We start from the raw sequence: 18,057 nt of genomic DNA, 5'->3' as shown, positions 1-18,057 counted from the left end.
GGTTCCCCATGGGAGATCTTCACTTCCAGGGCTAATTGGGCTAATGAAGCCTCAGGGTTTCAGGCAGCTGTTCCTGCTCTCCTTCATTGTCTTGCACAATAGAAGTCTAGGGACTCAGATATCCAAGGGTCTTAAATCCAGAGGCCAACCCTGACTGGCAGGCCTGGTGTTGGCTATAACTCCTCTGGATAACCTGTAAGTCTCAATGAGGAAACCTAAGGAAAAAGTGAATAAACTAGGTTGGAAGAAGACCTTAGAGGAAGGAAAAGATGATTCTGGCTGTTGAGCTGAATTATGGTTTAATGAAAAGAGCCTAGATGCTGGTATCAGGAATCCTGTTCAACCAGCCATGACTCTGATCAAAGGGCCTCAAATAATAAAATATATCTTTATCATTTTCTCTGTATACACATAGATATGAATTTGCATATATGCCTGTTTGGGTGTGTGTTCAAAGCCAGAAACAAAATGATATGAGGTTATTTTGTTGAAACAGTATATAACTAAATCAAACAGAAAGTCTGAGTTTTCTCCAGGAGATGGAATTTCAGGTGAATTTTTTTTTCATTTTTTCCCCTAGATTTTCTGCCAGTTACATGCATTCTTGTCATAAAAAGAGATACAGCAGAAAATAAGATATATAGTGACAAAATGTTCACTTTCCAGTTTGTGACATTATAGCAAATTTAAAATGTAGTAAAAAATGGTTGTAGTTTGACTATTTAAACAAGTCCAGATTCCTTGCAAGGAAAAAGTGAAATAATATTATTCACTTTTGCAAAAATTGTTTAACAGGAATCACAGATGATCATCACTCACTCATCTCTTTAAAAACCAACTACTTTACAAAAGTTTTAACGAGATTAGTGGTGATATTTATTTATAATTACCCACGGAATGTTGCCCAGCAGTACACACGTAATGTGGTATGAATCACATAGCATTACAAGAAGGACTTCTCAGTGTTTGCTGACATTGAATCTGGATTGCCTTAAATATTGTGGTGAACATGTAGGTTGCTAGTGTTCATCTGCCTTTTATTATTTAATATATATATATAAATTTACAGATATGTATATTCAAGATGTTTGCCTGAATGCTATACTTTAAACCAACAACTTCTTCTCACTAAAAGCAGGTAGAAAGGGAGAGATTAATGTTAAACAGTAAGACTACCAATATCCCATGGGAAACATTTTGAGCTACATAATGTACCATAAAGCCACATTCAGAGATTAAATCTTTATCTTTCCCCCAGTTTGTAATTATAAAATAAACACAAGGTTATTGTGAAAGAGAACAAGACAAGACATGGGCAGAATTGAGGGGGATGGAAAGAAGCAAAATCTTTGATATATAGAAGCAAAAATGGGAAGGAAATTTACCAAAAATAGTAACTAACTTTCTCTAAGCCTAAAATAATGAGTGGATTTTTTTCTCTACAGATTAAAACAGAAAAATGATAAATAACCAGAATCTCCAAAGCAAAGAAAAATAACAGCAGTCTCCACTCTCATTTTCTGAGACTGAAGCTCAAAGAAACTGGAGGTCTAGAGAGCATGCCTAGTGGAAAATATCCATGCATTCCGGAGAATATATAAATTCAGGACACTCTCCGGAAAGCATAGGCAAGACATAAAACATTCATTTCTATAAAATTGAAACAATTTATCTTCCATTCTTGAGCAGATGGGAGGGTAAATTGAGGTTGATTTTTTTTTTCACCCTGGTGGTCATGTTGGAGGAAATGTGAGTATTCCCGCCTCCGGCACTGTTTAAAATAAGTCTCTAGGTGCGGTGGCTGGACTAGTCAGAGACAACAGTGTGGTAGAGCATCACTTCTCCTTGGGAGGGGAAACAGCACGTAGGTGGACAACTGTCACTCAGATTGGGGAAAGGGGGACATTGCACAAGATGAGTCTTCTTGATCCTGGGGAAGAGGAAGGAAGAGAAGCAGGTGAACTATAGAATGTCTATTTCCCATTCACAGCTGATAAGAGACTCTGAGAATGGTATACGTTCTTCACATTGCTCTTAGTTAAATTCTCATTTATCCAACTGATTTATTTCCAATATTCAGTCAGTTATTGCTATAAATCATAACCTCCAACTCTTTGGCTTTTGGTAAGTTACTTTGTCTCTTTGGATCCCCATTTCTCGATCTGTACAATGCTCAGATCTTTTAGGATGCCTTTAGCCATGTGTTTACAAAGCCATGCCTAGTCTCCTGTGAAGAGGATGGGAGCATTGATAAACGGATGGCTCCCTGCTCACCAAGGGGCCTGTGGGGGGCGGGGGGTCCAGGCCTATGCTGTATTTCAGAATCATTAAGAATGCTTGTCAAAAGCACAGATTCTGGGCCCTCTCCTAGACCTGTGAAATTAAAATCTCCAGGCTAGAAATTAAATATCAATATTTTAGGTAAGTACTTCAGATCATACTTAAGTAGCTGCTCCCCAGGCTACATGGGCATACAAAACCCACTTGCCCTGGAATCCTCCTGAATAACCAACAATGATACACTTGCTCCAAGAAGAAGAAAGCCAAGGACATCACCCACTAGCTCATCAAATGCCTTGTTGCAAGGGAGAGGAAGGAGGACATTTGGACAAATCTACCCATTGTCTCAGAGGTAGCATGCTTGGCAAGTACAGGATAGGGTTGTCTATCTGCAAAGGACAAAACTGCTTCACTGCACTCAGTGAACTGACCACATAGCATTGTGAAAATGGGTTTCTGAACATGAGAAGCACTGTTTCCCAAACCAGTTGCAGGCAAGGGGTGAGGAGGGAGGGGGTGAGGATCTGTTAAGCCTGTTAGAGGAGATCCGCCTTGCGAAAGATCAAGTACAAGGTCTTGCTGGTTCTCCCAGGAAGAGGTCTGCTCCCTTCCGAGGGACAGTGTTTCCACGGGAATCAAGTTGCAGCAGAGCTTCTGCAGAGAAGGAACTGGGAAATTTGGGTTGAATTCCAAGAGCCTCCTTCAGCTATTCTGATACTGAAATGAGTGGGAGAAAAGATAGAAACATTTCCATTGACTCCTGGAGGAAGAATAGGAAATAAAGCCAAATAAAAATAAGAGAAAAGAAAAACTGAGAAAATAAACACACTGGAAATCCTTGCTAGGAATAAGAGAGACAATGATATGTGTGAGAACATGTGTGTGTGTGTGTGTGTGTGAGTGCGTGTGTAAGATAGAGAGGAATAGAGACAAAGACACAGAGACAGAGAGACAAAAGGAGGCAGAGGAGGCGTCTGTAAGAGCAAATGGGAAGATAATCTCATTTGTGGACAGCTCGGCTATGACAGGAGGTGGGCACAGACAATGAGGTCTGTGCTGGAGGGCAGAGGCGGAGGGCATCCTGAGATAAAGGAGCAGCCACCGCCTGGCAGCACATCTTGTCTGAATGATGGGAGGAAGGTCAACAGTCATAGTGGCACAGAATCAAGATGGGGGTGGGGGTACAAGGTGCCAGAAATAGGACAAAAAATATAAAGGAGGAAATGTCATATGTCACTTAGGACTGTCTGACTCCATCCGAGTCACTTCTGAAGAGACTCAGGGCTTGTCAACGATGTCCAGACTCCATCCAAGAGCTGAGTGTGTTCAGAGCTACACTTCAGCCGTCCAGTCACTGTCTGAAAGGGAGTTGAGCTTGAGGTGTAGCCCTGACTCTTGGCTGAGAGGAGGCTCTTGATCGGAGCTGGGATATTTTTGAATAATCACTATTTAGAATATTTAGAATTCAGAGGCCATGGTATCTTTGCACAGAATGTAGCCACTGTTCTGTTAGGGGACCCCAGGAAAATTCTGGTTAGCCTAAATAAAATGTTCTGTGATTAAGCCAGTCACTCATGGCTTATACCTGTATTCCTGGCTACTCAGGAGGCTAAGATTTAAGGATCAAAGTTCAAAGCCACCCTGCCCAGGAAAGTCCATGAGACTCTTATCTTTAGTTAAGTACCAAAAAAGCCAGAAGTGGAGTTATGGCTAGAGTAGGAGAGTGCTAGCCTTGAACAAAGAAGCTCAGGGACAGCACCCAGGCCCACTTCAGGACTTGCGTGCACATTTGCACATGCGCACAAACACACATACAGTTATCTGATTAAGGATCTATTTAGAGAAAAACACCATCTTCACTGTTGATTTTAACAGAAAAGTCGATTCTATGGTCTAGGATATTTGTTCTAATATAGGTTTAGAATCTTATCCTGGATGGATTAGAGGTAGGGAGAAGTTGCAGAAATGAAAAGAAAGGAGGAGTAAGTAGTTGGGATAGAGAGATCCTGGGGAGTGGTGTAGATTGTCTATGAGTCAATCTACACATGAGCACGTAGTTGCATGTGCCTGTCTGACAATGTCACTGTAAGTGTGTTGTCTCCTCAGCGGGCAGTGGAAAGAGGAGGTTTCTGATGAGCAGGGCCAGTCCTGACAACAGCTTTTAAATTCTCGGAGGCACACCTGTTCATTTTCCCCAGCAGGTCTCTCCCATCTCATGAATTATCACTCTGTCTCCATCTCTCAGCATTGAAACCTGGTGATATTTTATATTTCTCTAGTAGAGAATCTCCTTGGTGGTGCCCTCTGTAGCTGAGATGCCAGAATAAGAAATCAGACTATTATTTACCTGGAATCTTCAAATGCATGCATTTCATCTAATTGTGGTGTTCTGAAAAATGTATCTGGAGACACTTGGGTACATTTTTAATTTAACAACAGCAACAAAAATTATAATAGCCTTGCTTAATAACTCCAGAGTAACTTAATAAATGTGTTTGTGTTTCTCCTCTAATATTTTCCATGTAAATCAATCTCTCTTGTTTCCTCTACCTTCATCCATTGTTTTTTCTTTCTTGTCTGGGAAAATTTTCAATTTGTCTCCGCCGTCCTAGCAAACAAGTATCCAATACAAACTCTAATAGTCCCTGGTTATATCTAGGGAGCTATGGGGATGTAAGGCCAAGGAGTTATTCAGAGAATTCATGCAGAGAAGAGAGAAGACAAGGCAAACTACTGTGCTGGGTTAGGAACTCTCACCCTGACTCCCTATCCACGTTTCTCCTGTAGCCAGCCATAGGACTGTGTGGCAGGCAGGGAATGCTTAACTTTGCTGTCAGCATCAAAGAGCAAGGATGTAACCTCAAACATCCCATGTTCTTTTAATAACCCATTAGAAATCTGTCATCCCTGACTTTGTTTAAATCATTTTGATGCTATTTTTATTTTTAGCAAATAGGACTTTCTTCTTGTGTAATGGGTTCAGTGATTTTACACTAACCCTTTCACCTAGGTGAGTCAGAGCCTGGCTTCCCCATCCAGACCAACATATGAATGTTTCAATCTGTCTCCCTTCTTTCTGGCATTTCTGGTAGAACTGGCGGCACCAGAAAATAATTGTAATCCCCTGCCTTCACACACATCATACCATCATACGGGATCTCTGACTGCTGTTCTTTGCTGTTTGTTCTTGGAAACATTTGATGTATAGAACAGTTTTAGGAATGTATTTTCTTCACAGAATCCACATAAATACAATTAAGACAGTTCCAATAAATTGTTTTGCTTTGCTTTTTGTATGTTTTTAGGATGACTCAGATCTATCCTAGAATGCCACCCCCAAAGAATATATAATAAAGGGATGTCCCAGAAAAAAGACACCTTAGAACTTTTCTTTGCTAACAGTGGTAGGTCCTGAATATGGGAATTTTAATGTTGGAAGTTTTAGTATATTGCATTTCTTTAAGATTTAATCTTTATATTCCTTATCCTCTTTTCTCTACCACTTGAGTCACATCTGCAGTCCCAACTTTTTTTTGCTGGTTAATTGGAGATAAGATTTTTTGGATGGCTTTGAACTGAGACCCTCAGATCTCAGCTTCCAAAGTAGCTAGGGTTACAGGAGTGAGCCACTGATACAAGGCATAAATGACTCTTAAACTCCATTGGGTTATTTTTCTCCATTCCTAGAAAAACTATGTTTCTTATGTCTTCATGCCTTTCTATTTCCTGTTCCTATCACTTTGGATTGATTTTGTTTCCCATCAAAAAGAACAGTTCAAACTTCTACTTCTTTATCAGTCTCCATTCCAGATTCTTCAACCTCACATAAAACTGTACTGTCACAGACCTTTGCGTACATCTTTCCTTTAATGCTTCTTAGAGTTCACTGTAATTGTTGTATTCTCATTGACCTATGTAGACCATTGATGCTCTTTCCGAGCAAGGGCTACATCATCTTCTTATGGAAAGTAATCTAGCATACTAAGTGCCAGAATAGCACTGGGGCACATGTTTGTTGAAAATATGAATGAGTGGGAGAATAATAAGCAGATTATTTGGTGAGAAGGCTCTTACAAACAAATTATTAAACAGAGTGAGAAAGAGAGAAAGACAGAGTAAGAGAGAGTTATGAAGGCAGAGCTGCACAGCCTCAGTTTTTCATTCCTGTGCCTGATAGAATTATCCATCTGCAACTTGTTTGTATCAGTGTCCTTGATTGATGTTCATTCTTTTCTTAAATTCACCTGTACTTATGGCTCCTGATCACTTTCCTAGCACGTCAACCCCAATTTCTCACAAAAGAATTTGTAGCCTATGATTTAGTCGCTCTAATTTGAAAAACTATTCAGCTGCCTTTATGTATGTCATTGAAGAATGCTAAGAGAAAAATAGTAACACGTGTGCATGACCTGCCTAACCTTTACCTTCTGGAATAGTAAGTGAAACTTTTAGAAAAAGCAATTTCTCCCCACTGATTTTTCCACCCCATATTTACATTATTTGGTGAGTTGTCAGGCTAGTTTTCAATTTGAGTGACAGTTTTCACATTCAGACCAATTTTGATTAATTTGATGAGAATCAGCTAAAGAAATATGACCATAAGATTTCAGATGTAAATGGAGATGCATGACATCTTAGTTTTTCACTTATCTTGATATTTTAGAAGGAAAAAATGCAGCCATTTGTCTGGCACTGTTAGAAAAACACAAACTCAAGCTGCTTATCACTCCTGGTTCTATTATCCTCAAGATAGTCACGTTTCCTTGTTTTCCTCCTAACAGTCGGTCCATTATTTTATTAGTGTCCAAAATGAGACCTCATAGACAGTGACAATCATAGAATAATGGAAATTAGAGATGGAAATGACAGATTAGGTCCCCTTGTCTATTTCCTGGGGCTAATGTTCTTGTCAGTCTGTGGCTGGGTGCGTTAGCCTGTCTTGTTCTAAATGACACCATTGCTGGAGTCTCCACCATTTCCCGGGAGGCTCTTGTCTACAGCCTAAGACTGACTCTATGTACAGCCAGAGGGAATGACAAAGACTTTGCAATTACCAAGTGAAGTCAGGCCCATCCGTACATGATCTGTCTACAAGGCTAGAGATGTGGAGGCTTGAGCGATTATCCACCGAATCCAATCATTGCAGAGAGCCAGGCGAGATCATTCAGGTCAAGAGTAAAATGATATTTTGTAGTTGTTATTTTTTTAACAGCAAGTTGGAAGGCAAAGAGATAGAGGGGGTGGTTATCCATCACCCTTTTAGTATTTTATTCCATGAGAATCATGGTCAACTGAAATTCTTGGCTATTGTGAAAACTTAAATGTTGGCTCACAGCAACTGTGCCCACATTCCAGGAGTTAAGAGTATTGAGGAACTGTGGAAAATTTAAATAGCAAATGGCACTCTGAACTCTCATCCCACTTGACATGTATTAGCCGAGTCCTCTGCTCTTCTCACCGATCTTTCAATAGCAGGCCACTACAGACGGATATACCCTTCTGCAAACACCTTCCTCTAAATTTTAAGGCCTGCCTCTCTGATAAGAGCTCATATTCATCTGAAGCTGAGCAATCCTTCATTTTCACTAACACACACAAAAAATTCATGGCATTTTGACTTCCCCAAGTTTGCTGACCTGTGATTCAGATTTCTTTTCCCTAACTTCATTTCCTCTTGTCCTTATTCCTCAACTTCAACTGGTTCCAGAACATTTGCCCTTTGCTAACATCCATGGGCATCGATCATGCTTTGACTAGTCATCAGCTAGCTAAGTCCTCAGAGTTGAGTTCTTCTATCCCTTTATCATAAATCACTCCCTTGGGCTCTTCAATCATTTTTATTACTCTTCTCCAAACTCTCACCCATTTGTCACCATATTTATTGCTTTGAGAGTCCAGAACTACATTCAATATTCCAGGTTTGGTCTCATCAGATTCGCGTGGAAGGGAGCGACATTCTACCTCAGGCTGAGAGTCCTCCATCGCAAAGTCCAGAATGACATTATTCCTTCACTTTTTCCACCTTGTCAGACTGCAAACAGGGTATCTAATTTACAGGCACTAAGTTGCCTTTGCCTAGATTTCCTTCTTGGTTAGCCATTCCATTGATTGTTATTATTAGCTAGCATTCATTGGTCCCTTTCTCCTCCACCTTCTTCTACAACCCAGCCAATGTAGAAAGTAAGCCCTCAGCCTCAATCTGAGGCTGAGGTACAAAGTTGCTTTGAAAAAGAATACCAGATAATGGTGATGGGTACCTGACAAGGTGAACATAATTAATACCACTGAATTGCACACTTAGAAATGATTAATTTCATGTTAGGTATGTTTTACCACAACAAAAACATTCCAAAATGTAGAAGGCAAACAAATAAATAAATAGAAGGAATAAATAAGGTAGCTACTTTATCCTGTCATGTATGCTTGGAGGAAAGCAAAGGTCTCACAGAAAAATGGAAAACCCGGAATCAGGCAAAAAAAAACACTCTCCTTCAAGACAGTCTTTGCTCATCACCCCCGCTGAATGAGCCCAGGACAATGAGTTTCTACTCATGGTAGCCTTCCAGAGCTTGTCAAGCTCTGCAAGCACTGTGGCTGCATCTGTGTGGATTTGTGTGTCTGCAGAACCATCAGTTACGCTCTGCCTGTGGAATCCTCATGGCTGGCAGTGGTGTGAACAGGAAGAGGGGGGCAGCTTGATTTTCAGATTCCAGCTGGAACGTGTGAGGCTGCAAACCACAGACATCATCTCTTGACTCGTCAATGGAGAAAAAGATTTCATAGACGTCATCACGATGGCACAAATATGGAAATGCACAGTGACATTTTTACCCATTTACTGTTAGAAATATAACCACAGAGTGTCTGTGTGAGGGAAGAGTGAGGTAGAAACCCGCTAACTTACCCCTGATTTGTCCCCCATTCATTGCGAATGCAAAGGTGCTTATGCACTGGGTCCTTCATGTAACCTTCATAGCAGAGGCATTCCCCTTAGAAGCAGGGAAAGGAGGAAGAAAGAGAAAGGTGAGTGAATTAATTCACATATCTGTGTTTGGAAAATATTGAATGAAATGGTCAGGTTAAACTCTGGCTCTGATAGTACCATGAATGACACAACCCACCCCACAACCCCTCACCATTGCCCGCATGCAGGACACAACCAATCTCTCCATTCTCTAGGGCATGGTAATTTTCTCCAGTGGAGAAATCTAACATCTGCAAAGCTCCTCTACTCTATGCTTTGTAAGTAAAAGATCAACAGTTCTTTGAGGAAAGAAACTTTTCATCTTCATTCTCTTAATTCTCAGTAGCCTGAAAGGTATAGATGAGCGATAGATTTTTTTAAAGACTGCATATGTGAGTTCATTTGTTAAATATTTCTAAGAATGTTGAAAAGCACGTTAGTAGTTAAATGATGCCTATGGGTGAAATTTGCGCTTGGAAAAACTAAGGGATTTGTCAATAGTTTGTAGATGGCAGAGTTAATATTTATACCTGTATTTGTCTGTCTATGGACTTTGCCTCAATGCTACGCTGCTGCTTTACATAATAACTACTGAATTACAAGGGCCTATGTGTATCAACATGATTTACAGAAACTCTGTTCCTACATTTTAAGTGAAAACAGGTACTTATCTTGGAGCTGGAAAATAAAAGGCTCATCTACAACTTTGCATTATTTTTTAGGATGTGACCATTCTTTATTATCATTAGTTCTGCTACTGGTATACCAAGTGGTCCAGGAATGTTTTAGAATTGCATGTATGTAATACGCACATTTTTGAGTAGGGCTGCATAAGGTATACCTGATTTGTACAATCAAATAATCTCCAAAAGATGAACAATTATAGATTATATGCATAGCTTATACTCATAGCATTATGCTCAAACTACTGAGACTAGTTACACTAAAGAGCTTGTTTGTATTTTTAATGGCTGGAGTTTAATTTATAACAGAATAAAATAACAGCATGTGGCTTCCTGAAATTTGTAAATAACAAATTTACAAATTTATAAAGGTGCCATACCCCGAGGAGATAATAGGCACACAGTCTCTTTAGCTTCCAAGGAAGAAACATTCATAAGGATATAAATAGAATAGCTTTGAAGGCTTTTTCCTCTTTTTGAAGATAAAACCCAACAAAATGAAGTGAAGGGGGCCTCATAGTTAAAGGAGAAGGGTATGTGCTGTCTTAACAGGAGGATTTTTTGGTTAGGATCTTATTTGTGTATTCATTTCAAGATTACCCTACAAGCTGCTGTCTATCAAGGGCTCAAAAACGGCCATTAGCAAGCCCTTTTCATCTCTCCCAGCTACTCAGCTCTATCTCCTCTCAGTGTCCTGCGGATCCGAGTGAAAATGAGTAACTGCTTAGTTTGTGAAAAACTCACTATTAGAGTTCAGTACATTGTTTCATGTATAGCAAATTCTGTTTCCTAGACTATAGGCTATTGTGAAACCCACTGACTCATAACAAGTCCATACTTCTTCTCCTTAGTGGTGCTGAGCTGAATCTAGAAAAGGTCAGGGAACTAGGAGGTGAAACATAGGCAAACATGGCTTGAAATTAGGTGGCCAATAGCTAACTTGCCAATAAAGGCTGCTTTCCTGGTAAAAGAAGATACAAAGAAGATAAAGCTGAAGGCAAGTTTCAAGGGAGAGCAGAAGAAAGACTGTACTAGGAACCTGGCTTCTTGCCTTTTCAATTCTAAAGAGTGTGTGGACTCAATACTATAAACTATATTGGGTAGGGACCACATGGAAGAGAAATTAATTAAGAGCTTTGCCTAAGCTTAAAAATGACATCCCCGGGGATGGGAAGGTAGCTCAGTGGTAGAATGCTTGCCTTGCATGCACGAGGCTCTGGGTTCGATTCCTCAGCACCACATAAGGAGAAAAAGTCGAATTGAAGGAGAAAAAGCTGGAATTGGTGCTGTGGTTCAAGTGGTAGAGCACTAGCCTTAAGTTAAAGAGCTCAGAGACAGCGCCCAGACTGAGTTCAGGCCTCATGACTGACCAAAAAAAAAAAGACACCCCCAAAATTCAGATATCGAAGGTTATTAATAGTTCAATCCCTTGCACTGCAAAATAAATAAATTAAATAAATAAATAACAACAGCAATGAAAAATTCGGAAGTAATCTCAAGAGGCTGCCAAACATACCACTCTGACTCTTAGAATGGTCTCAGCTAGACACCTTGCCTAGAATTAAACATTGACAAAAAAAGAGGAGGAGTCCTCTTCTGCATTTGATATCTAGTTACCACAAAACATGTAAAAATAAATGCAGTCACAACTCAGAGTTCAAGCAGAGCCCTGTTTTCCTAATGATGGCAATATCTACTGTTTGTATAGAGCATTTACCTTCTGCAATTGCCTTCATGGTCATTATCTCCTTATGAGGCTTCCATCACTTACTACCATGTGGGGACACACTGCTGACAGCAAACAAAGCTTTTCTCCATATAATGGCATATGCAGCCCAAAGTCAGAGACACAGACATTTCCAAAACATCAGGTGAGAGTATGAGGATATCCAAAATTTGCCTCCCCAACAAATCCTCATTTCCAGAACCCATCAAACTTTGTTCTTCTGAATTCCTCCTGAGAAACCAGTTTGGCCATCTCTACCAAAAGGAGTTCAGCTCTGAGAAAGAAAGTTGCTATGACAACCAACTGCTAAATCTTGATTTTAAGAGGGGTTTTGTGTGAGCACAGGCTCCAACGGGTAGCTGTGAATTTTAAAGACCCCCACAAGGGTGTTGGATGCCCTCCTAAGCTAGAAGTGTTACAGTCTCCGCATCTGCTGTGACAGATGGTGGGGAACACATGAGGCGCGGACTCGGTGGCGGTGTTCATAGGCATCTAAAGGAGGGACGTGTCATGGCCACAGAGAAGTGCCTAGTCAGGAGAGAATGTGTCTTGTACAACGTGCTCTGTCAACTGCACAGCCAGGGAGGAGAAGCTTGCTGAGAGATGGTGTGGCAGTCTGTAGACCAGTACACCTGCTTTGTGCTCAGTATATGGCAAACATCTTAAACCATCTCCTATGGTCATTTCCCATTCTGCAGCTAAAGAACTGAAGCACAAAGTCCCATCCAAAGATTAAAGAAAAGCATCTTGGCTAGGGTCCCCAGGCATGGTGGGCTCATCATGAATCCAACACAAAGATCAAGGTCAAAAGCCTGAGCCATCTCTCTGCTTCAGGTTAGTCGCTGGCTTTTGTTCAATAGAATTGGGTGTGCTTTGCCTAAAAGGGGAACTTTGTAAAGTATTTGGACTTGAGTAGTATCTAATTACCTAATATCCATTTCCTACGGAGACATCAGATAAGAGAATCAGGGCCAAATAGCTCCATACACCTCTGGAAGGTAAAGTTGTGGGACACATATCTGAAGTACATCCTCAAAGTGAGTCTGGAATGAATGAGCCATGCAGGTTCAAAGACAAAATGGGAACTGAATTTATCCTGCCAAATTGGGCTCAACAAAACCCAGAGAAAGGGAGTGTGTGTGGGGGCACGGCTGGTGGCTCAATAGAAGCAATCAGTGGAGGGCTGCATTGTCTGGGAGCCTGATCCAGTGCCCCTTAGCAGGTTTACACATTTCTACATGGTTACATCTGGCCTGGAGAAAGACCGTCCTAGGAAAGAAGGAATTTCAGTGAACATCCCAGATACAGACTAAAACCTGATTTAGCTTAGAAACCTGTGTTCCTTGCAGATACATGAAAGCTACATATCTTGAAAAGGGCAATGAGGGTCTGTGGCCAGAACTGACAGGGCTAGGAAACTAAGCAGGTGTGCAAAGATCGCTTCTCCAGCTGCCCAGATGGCTGAACAAAAGTTGGGAATAGAGTGGAGAATAAAAAGTCACTGAAACAAGGTAGTCTGTGTTTCTATCACAACATGTACAAAATAGTCACAACAAAAATCCTTAAACAAGACAGGTCATTTTGCATCAGGATCCAATGGAGCACCAAGCCTTGAAGCCTTAGGTGCTTTGCACTTCGCCCACCCTGATCAAAGACATAACTGAGGAGGCCAAGTTTGGTGGATCCAAGAAGAAAGGTCAGTGTATAGGTGGCAAAGGGATTCATCGAGGACTGGGACTCTCTGTGGCTACTCAAAAAACTGATAATTCTATGTCTTCCAGCCTAATTCTTTCCAGAAAGATAAGCTAAGGTGACAAAATGACCAGAGGTATGAACCCCAAGTTCGGGCACCCTGAGCTTGGAATCCAGCTGGGTTATTAACTAGACAATTAACTGTTATCTTTGGCTGCTTAGTCAACATTTCTGTAAAATAGTGACAAAAATATAATCTCATTTATAGCTTTAGTATGTATGGAGCATCAATTGTGAAAGTAAAGCAGAGTAACTGACACCTGATGAACTCTGGATAAACACTTTTTGTTTTCTTTATTGTATTTGTTGTTACTGTTTTCTACTGGATCCCCTTGCAATGGCAGGGTTGTAGGAAGATGGACTACAGTCCATTTTTTGAAGTTCAGCAGGTTGAACCTATCCCTGATGCATCCTGAGTTGCCAAATAACAAAGTGCTGGGATTACAAATACTGGCTGAAATATGGTCAGGAGTGCTCAGCAGAGACTGGAAATGACAGGCAAATGTTGGGGTACATGTCTATATTTTTTTGTCAGTCATGGGGCCTGAACTCTGGGCCTGGGTGCTGTCCCTCATCTCTTCAGCTCAAGACTAGCACTCTACCACTTGAGCCACAGGGCCACTTCCGGTTTTCTGGTGGTTAACTGGAAATAAGAGTCTTACAGACTTTCCTGCTTGGGCTGGGTTTGCACTGTGATCCTCAGATCTCAGCCTGCTGAGTAGCTAGGATTACAGCTGTGAGCCACTGGCACCTGGCTTATGTCTATCTTTTATCAGCTCTAAGCACACGCAACAGAAGGTTGGTGGACCTGGGATGATTAGAAGAACTCTTACTAGTGGCCACTACATTCGAGGCCCTCAACTATGAGTGCCCAGCATCTTCCATCGCTCCCAGCTACCAGGTTGCTAAAATGTAAATGGAAGAGGAAGCTGGACTGTAAAACAGATCAGGAGGTTTCCTCCAGCTCTATGTCTCCAACAGGTCTTCACACATTTTGCGATGTTTGTATACTGGAGGGATCCAAAGAAAAAGAACAACAAACTTCCTCTTCCTCTCCTTCCTGGTCTTCCACTTCAAGGGACTCCTGTGATTACATTGGGACCATCCAGATAACCCAGGGAAATCTTGCTATTGTAAAGCCAATATGTGGATTTTTGTGTGTGTGAGTCAGTAAATGGTACTTGTCAGGGTTTGGGCACTGTCCTGTAACTTTTTCATGAAAGGCTGTTGCTCTACCACTTGAGCCACTGCTCTTCTTCCAGATTTTCATGGTTAACTGGAGATAAGAATCTCACAGACTTTCTTGCTTGGCCTGGCACTGAATTATAATCCTCAGATCTCAGCCTCCTGAGCACCTAGGATTACAGGTATGAGCCACCAGCAGCCAAATAATGTGTGATTATTTTTTCCTTTCTTTTTGTCATGAGACTTACATGCACAGAATCTGGGATGTGAGCTTCTTTAAGCATCCATGTTTTTTGTCTCCCACCATTGGTATTGGGCAGTACTGGATGATGGGTAAACACCTGTGTAGCATTGGACACTTTTAGGAAAGATACCCAAAAGAATTCTAGGTCTTAGAGGCTGCTTTTTGCAATGACTGAGCATCTGTATTTGTGTACTTGTGTGTTTATGTACATGTGTGTTTGCATGTGTGTGCATGTGTGAAAATGTATACAAGTGCACTTCTACAGCCCTGTACACCCATATGGGCAGACCCTCCATCATGGCTGGGAAAGCACATGTCCCAACACTCTGACATTTCCAAGTAAGCTAGCTGGAAGATTGCAAAAATAACGTCGATTTGACTTGAAGCCAATTCCCACACTCGGCTCTTTGGAGAAAGGCTCTAGGATGGAGTGTGGGAGGTGATAAAGTTTCTTACTGATGAGCGTGTGGGATGACCACAGCATCCCATGTGCAGAGAGAAGCGGGGGGGGGGGAGGGATTCCAATTCCAGCATTCATGAAAATAACAGTCTTTGCAGCATCATTTCTCAGCTGCTACCTCAAATGAAGATGTTGCACCTTAGTACTGTTGTGGCGTTTGGGTTCTTATTTTTAGTTTCCCTCCATGGCTTTCCATTTGGAACTTCATTAGTTGCCACGGATACTGGGAAGCTATTTGCAGGGGAGAAGCTTCCCAAAGTCATTTTCAGGGAGGATTAGAAAGGAGACATCTGGAAGGGACTGAAGGGTTGATAGGAAGCAACTTCCTGGCACAGGGAACAGGAATGCTCAGTAACAGTTGTTGCCTACATAGGTTTTTTGAGTGACAGCTATGTTGGATCTGACATGTCAAGGGAAATCAAGCAACCCTTTATAATCTCACTTCTGCTCTGATTTCATGATAGATTAAACAGACTCTCGCTTTTGGTAGCCATGGGACTTCGGGGAAATCTGGTGACTTCTCCAGGAATTTTGTCGATGCAAATGAAGGAGGTAGTCCTCCTCCGAGGACACAAAACATCGGGCCTATCTTTACACAAGTAATTGTGGGTGCTTGCGGTTCTTCGGGATCCAAGTGGAGGCATCCAAGGTCTTTGGAGATCATGTTTCTCTCAGAAGTGAGTTTAACATCTAAGATTGCCCCAAATCCTTCTAATCCAAGCCAGCTGGAGAATGAGAGTACCAGAGGCTGGCTCAGTGGCCTGGGGAGGCCCACCTGCGAGATTAGCTCTTTTTAATTTCTTCTGTGCGCACTAGCTTTTGGGCATGGTGCACGGTCCATCTGTTTGGTTTGGTGTTTGCCTGACAGCGTGGGAGGAGCAGCAAGTAAGCACAGTCTTAGACATCAGATGTTTCAAATGCTGTACTTTCTCCTCCATATGGGGGCCTAGAATCCTTGTGATGGGCCCACATTAAAGAAACTTTAAAACCTAAGAACATGGACTTTCGATGTCATAGTTACCTGCTGGTCTTCCAAAGACATTGAGGAGTGAGTTACAATAGTATAAGCAGTAGATATCTTAGACTCAGTCTCAAATATGATCCTTGTACCTCAGTGCCTGAAGTGTGTGTGTGTGTGTGTGTGTGTGTGTGTGTGTGTGTGTGTGTGTGTGTGTGTCACAAGGGGCTGCACATGATGGACAGACAGCTTGAAGAGCTGCTTCCTAATTCTAGCAACATTTTGCTGGGAGGTCTTAGATATCACCCTCCCTCTTTCCTTTGCTCTAAGACAACAGACTCCTTTTCTGAGGATCCATTGTACTTCATCTACTGGAAACAGGTCTTTGCAAATGTTGACTGTAGATGAACTCTTCTTACAGTAAAAGTGAGAAAAGGAATAAAGATCTGTGCTCTTGCTGGGTATGGTGGCACATAAATTTAATCCCAGCAACTCAGGAGGTGGACGTAATAGGATCATTGTCCTAATTGTCCTGAGGGAAAGCATAAGATGCTATCTAAAAACTTAAAAACAAATGATCTGGGGTGGTGGGGGTTGGGAGTTTAAGTATTTGCCTAGTAAGTAGGAGGCCTTGAATTTAATCCCTATTACTGAAATCTATGCTCTTGTACAAGTTGGAGCTCTGGGCACAATGGGACTGCTCTAATTCATGCATTCCTCAATGCAGGCCCTTGCTCAGAGCTAGCCTAGCACTTTTTGATAGCATATCACACTTAAATCTATCTAGACTCTTCTTCCAGTAATTCCTCCCTAGTAATTAGCTGAAGAAAATAACTGCTCATGTGTCCCACATTTATGTGCAAAGATGTTAATTTTAATAATATTTATAAAAATGAAAAATTTAGAACATTCTAAATGCCAAATAATGGAGAGCTATTTAAATGAGCTATGATATAGACATACAATGAAATATCAAATGGCTATTAAATTATATTGCAAAGGATTCTTTAGTGATTCTAGAAAATTGAAAATGATGGATTGGTAAGTGAAACAAGTAGGAAAACTACCAGACTTAGAGTGCTTCTTAGAAGCTGCTAAATACCATGCAGAGAAAAGACATTGGTTGGGCAGTCATAAAAGTTTTAAAAATGATCTATCCAGGAGATAAAAATATAGATAGCTATCATTTGCTTTTATACACTTTTCTAAATATTTTAAATTTTCTGTGATAAACATGCATTAATTTTATCATTGGAATATGCCTCACCCCAGTAGTTAGAGATCCAGTGATAGAATGAAATGAGCTAGAGAGGTCATTCTTCACTTCCTAATCTTTCTGTAGTAGGGCCACAGTTCAGATTTTCTTGCCCAGGCTTCTACCAGAATTTCATGCTCAGTAGCCCAATCCCATAGTCTAGGCTCAAGATGGCAATGAATACAATGAAGTTGGGATAAAGATGATCTGAATTACAAGAGAGTGATTGTAAGAGGCATGATCTCTCTGACAGTTACCCGCTGCCCGGTGCTCCTGCCTACCAGTTTCGGGGTCACATTGGTGTTCGCAGGGGTCTAGAAGTCGTCGGGCACAGAGATCCATGGCCCAGGGCCCACTAGAGTTCTGCTGAGAGAAGAGAACTACTTGGGCAGGGTTTAGCCAGTCGCTAGCATCCAACTGGCTCCCTTCCAGCAAGATGAAGCGGCTCCCTGTAGGGCGACAGAGAGGAGGCATGTTATACCTGTGTGTGTGTGCATACAATACACACGCACAAGTCACTGCAGACAGAGTCCCAGTCCAAAATCATTAC

General features: G+C 41.4%; 1 protein-coding gene across 2 annotated transcripts in view; it reads right to left on the bottom strand.

The window, feature by feature from the left end:
* The window catches only part of Astn1 (astrotactin 1), a 294,474-nt gene that overhangs the window by 133,746 nt on the left and 142,671 nt on the right, over positions 1–18,057 (bottom strand). The window contains exons 7-8 of one of the 2 annotated variants that reach the window (XM_013015580.1): positions 17,789–17,956; positions 9,185–9,269 (exon numbers count right to left, since the gene is read on the bottom strand). In XM_013015580.1, the coding sequence (XP_012871034.1) occupies positions 9,185–9,269; positions 17,789–17,956 (253 nt within the window). Of the gene's footprint in view, positions 1–9,184; positions 9,270–17,764; positions 17,957–18,057 lie in introns of both variants that reach the window. The other variant, XM_013015579.1, reaches the window with a different exon arrangement.

This window comes from Dipodomys ordii, unplaced genomic scaffold (assembly GCF_000151885.1).
Source record: "Dipodomys ordii isolate 6190 unplaced genomic scaffold, Dord_2.0 Scaffold27, whole genome shotgun sequence".
Taxonomy (NCBI): domain Eukaryota; kingdom Metazoa; phylum Chordata; class Mammalia; order Rodentia; family Heteromyidae; genus Dipodomys; species Dipodomys ordii.
The sequence above is the reverse complement of the archived record's forward strand: the minus strand, read 5'-3'. Positions and strand labels throughout refer to the sequence as shown.